Raw genomic sequence first — 3143 nt, forward strand, 5'->3', positions numbered from 1 at the left:
CAAGCTTTTTAAAGCCCTGTGACAAGCACAGACCTCAGGGCATGGTGCGTGTGCCTCATCTCCCTGTGAAACACAGCCCTGGCCCGAGCTGACAGAGAGGTGAACCCCACCCTGGTGCTGAGCCTGGATTTATCGTCCCAAACAAAGCCTTGCTAATGGGAGTTCTGAAGGAGGCAGTTCCCACAAGGCCAGGGGAGCGGGGCTGGCTAATTAATGTCATACACAGGCACTTGGAAAAGACGTTGCTCAGAAACTGGTCATGCTGCTGCCTGGGTGATTTCTCCTCTCCGTTAAGCCTCTGCTGTGGCTCCAAGAGCTCCTGTAGCCCAGCAGGACCTCCCGACAGCTCACAAATGTAGGTTTTCCACGGAGACATTTAGGGGAGACGTTTTTCAGCCCGTTGCAGAGGGATGTGGCCACATGACTCCCATTAGCACTAATGGGAAACGTGTGACCAGAGCCCTGGGCGCCTCGCAGAGCATTAACCTCACACTGCTCAGCCTGGACCGGTGGCCATGCTGGCTCAGCAGGCTCCTGGCCACAGCTCAGAGGAAGGCAGGGGATGAGGGGGATCATGTCTAACCCTGCTTTGTTTTTTCCTGCAGTGCTGTGAAGCCATTTACTCCAGTGTCTCGGGGCTGAAAGCTCACCTGGCCAACTGCAACAAGGTAGGTCCTGCTTTTTACACCCTTTTCTCAGAGGTGGCTTTGATGTTGGGTTTTCTCTTCCCCCCCCAGCTGGTTTGGAAAGGAACAAGGCAAGGGACAGTGGCACACATTAAAGGATGGTGGCTGCTGGAGGTGTGGCTGGCAGTGCTGCTCCATATGAGTTGTCACCAGAGAGATGGAGGCAGAGAGGCTCGAGCTGAGTAGATGGGTTGGAGGGGATGTAGCTGCTACTCCAGTTATAGAGAAGAGGTCCCACAACACAGGCTTCTCACCCAAGCCCAGACCTCTGACACACAAAGTGTCACAGGGAGCTCCAGACACACTCAGACCCACAGCAGAGGGTCTAAGTCCTCCTGCCTCATGTCCTCCTGTCCCACAGCAGCCCCTGCCCAGCTGGTCCCTGCAGCCTTGGTATCATTCACAAGCCCTTGGCTAAGCAGCATGACCAGCATGTCACACAACCACACATCAGCCACAGCAGCTCAGAGCCAAGAGCTGGGTGCTGGAAACTGAATGTTTCCTGAGGCAGGTGGGAATCAGGAGTCTTCCTCCATCAATTTGGGCAGCCCTAGAGCCCCTCTGGAAGCCCAGCTGGAGGGATGCTGGTGTGGTGCCTCCTGGGATGAGCTGAGTCTGGAAGAGGCAGCTGGTCCATGCAGAGAGCAGTGCCCTCCCCCTGGATGGATGGAGCAGCCCTGAGCTCCAGTGCCCTGCAGCTGCCCCAGGGGAGGGATCAGGAGCTCTGTGTAGGTCCCTCAAATTGGAACCAAGTTAAGAGCTGCTAAAGCTTTATACCCTGAAACATTTCCAGCTGCAGCTTCCATTGAATGGAGCTTCCAGGAGGCAGCTCCAATACATACCCTGTGGTTATTAAAAACACCAACTCCTGCACTCCTCCAGCGCTAGCTGGAACAGCAGCCCTTAATGAGATCATTTAGAAAATGGGCTGCAGAGATCCGGTAGGAGAAGCTGGATTTATGCAGGATAAAAGAGCAAACACAGAAGACTAGGACAGTTCCTTCTCTGCGAGAAAATAGAGCTGGTTTCTGGTTGGTTCCATGCACAGGAAGCAGCCAGGATCTGCATGGACATTTCCATGAACCACAGGGCTGCACCCTCTGGATCTGGCACAGCTGGGGCCAGGTACTGGGAGTCAGCAGTGGCGAGTTGCTCTGCGACCCCCACATGCCATCAGCAGGATTCTTCCCCTTAGGGGAGAGGATTTACTTTGAATACGTGTGCCAACAAATTTGGCATAAATAAATCACAGCCCCTCCAGAGCTGGTCTGTGATTCCCACTGTAAAATTCTGCAGAACTGGTTGCAATAGACAGAGCCTTAGCGAGAGCAGAGGGAGCACCCCATCCTCAGCAGGGTTTGATGCACCAGGATTATTTTGCACAAGGATTCCTGAAGCCAGGCCTGTCCTCTCCCGAAATGAAAGAGCTGTCTAACTCAAAATTTACAGCAATGGAGAAATTCCCAGGGAGGAAATATATGGCCCAGAGGGGCCCATCCATAACCCCCTCGTCAATAGAGAGCACATTATCTCCCACGTGCCGTGACCTGCAGCAGAGCCAGGAGATCTGTCATCCCACCAGGGCGCTGGTGACAGGAATCCAGCACTCACCCTGGCTCTTTGACAATGTAACAGGAAAATTAGGTGAGTGTTGGACATAAATCTGATGGTGGCTCAGTCCCAGGGGATCACAGATCTGCTGATAGTGAGGACACAGGGCGATGGCCCCATCACCTGATGGTGGGGACACACAGGCAGCAGCACAAGTGGCATGGCCTGAAACTCAGAAAGAGGATGTGGCTGTGAGCTCCTGGCCCAGCACCGAGACTGGCAGAGATCTGGTGGTTGAGTCATGACTGTCTGAACCACCTGTGTGTGTTTATTTGGTGTCACTTTGAGGTCACGGGAGGGTCAGGGCCAGGGGAGGGCCACCCCTTGGGGTGCTTTGGGCTCTGCAGGAGCTGCTGTGTCTTGCAGGGGGACCACTCAGTGGGCAAGTACCGCTGCCTCCTGTGCCAGAAGGAGTTCAGCTCCGAGAGTGGCGTCAAGTACCACATCATCAAGGCTCACTCGGAGGTAAGGAAGCAGCTGGAGCTGGGCTGGACTGCTCCCTGCTCTGAGACGGGCACCCTTGGGCTGTCCCTTTCCATCCATCCATCCATCCATCCATCCATCCATCCATCCATCCATCCATCCATCCATCCATCCACGTCTGTTAAGAGCAGAGCTGAGTAGCAGCTCCCAGTCAGCCTGGGGGGTTCTTCCCTGTCCCCTTGGTGTCCCTGACACCGCCAGGCTCATTGCAGCAGCTCAGCACCGAGCAGTTCGACCTCAGAGAGGTGATGCCCATGGGGTGAGGGGTGGGCCAGGCTCGGGGTGTGTGTGCTGGTGCTGGTTCCTGTGCCAGTGCCTGCCCCCAGGACTGTCACTAACCCCCGTGTCACCCCACGGACACAG

At 55.4% G+C, this 3143-nt stretch overlaps 1 protein-coding gene across 5 annotated transcripts in view; it reads left to right on the forward strand.

The window, feature by feature from the left end:
* Positions 1–3143, forward strand: part of ZNF512B (zinc finger protein 512B) — a 29653-nt gene that overhangs the window by 23028 nt on the left and 3482 nt on the right. For all 5 annotated transcript variants that reach the window (XM_039719315.1, XM_039719314.1, XM_039719313.1 and 2 more), the window contains 2 exons: positions 606–668; positions 2664–2762. In XM_039719315.1, coding sequence (XP_039575249.1) covers positions 606–668; positions 2664–2762 — 162 coding nt within the window. The remainder of the gene's footprint in view (positions 1–605; positions 669–2663; positions 2763–3143) is intronic.

Source organism: Passer montanus, unplaced genomic scaffold (genome assembly GCF_014805655.1).
Source record: "Passer montanus isolate IOZ18808 unplaced genomic scaffold, ASM1480565v1 scaffold41, whole genome shotgun sequence".
Lineage (NCBI taxonomy): Eukaryota > Metazoa > Chordata > Aves > Passeriformes > Passeridae > Passer > Passer montanus.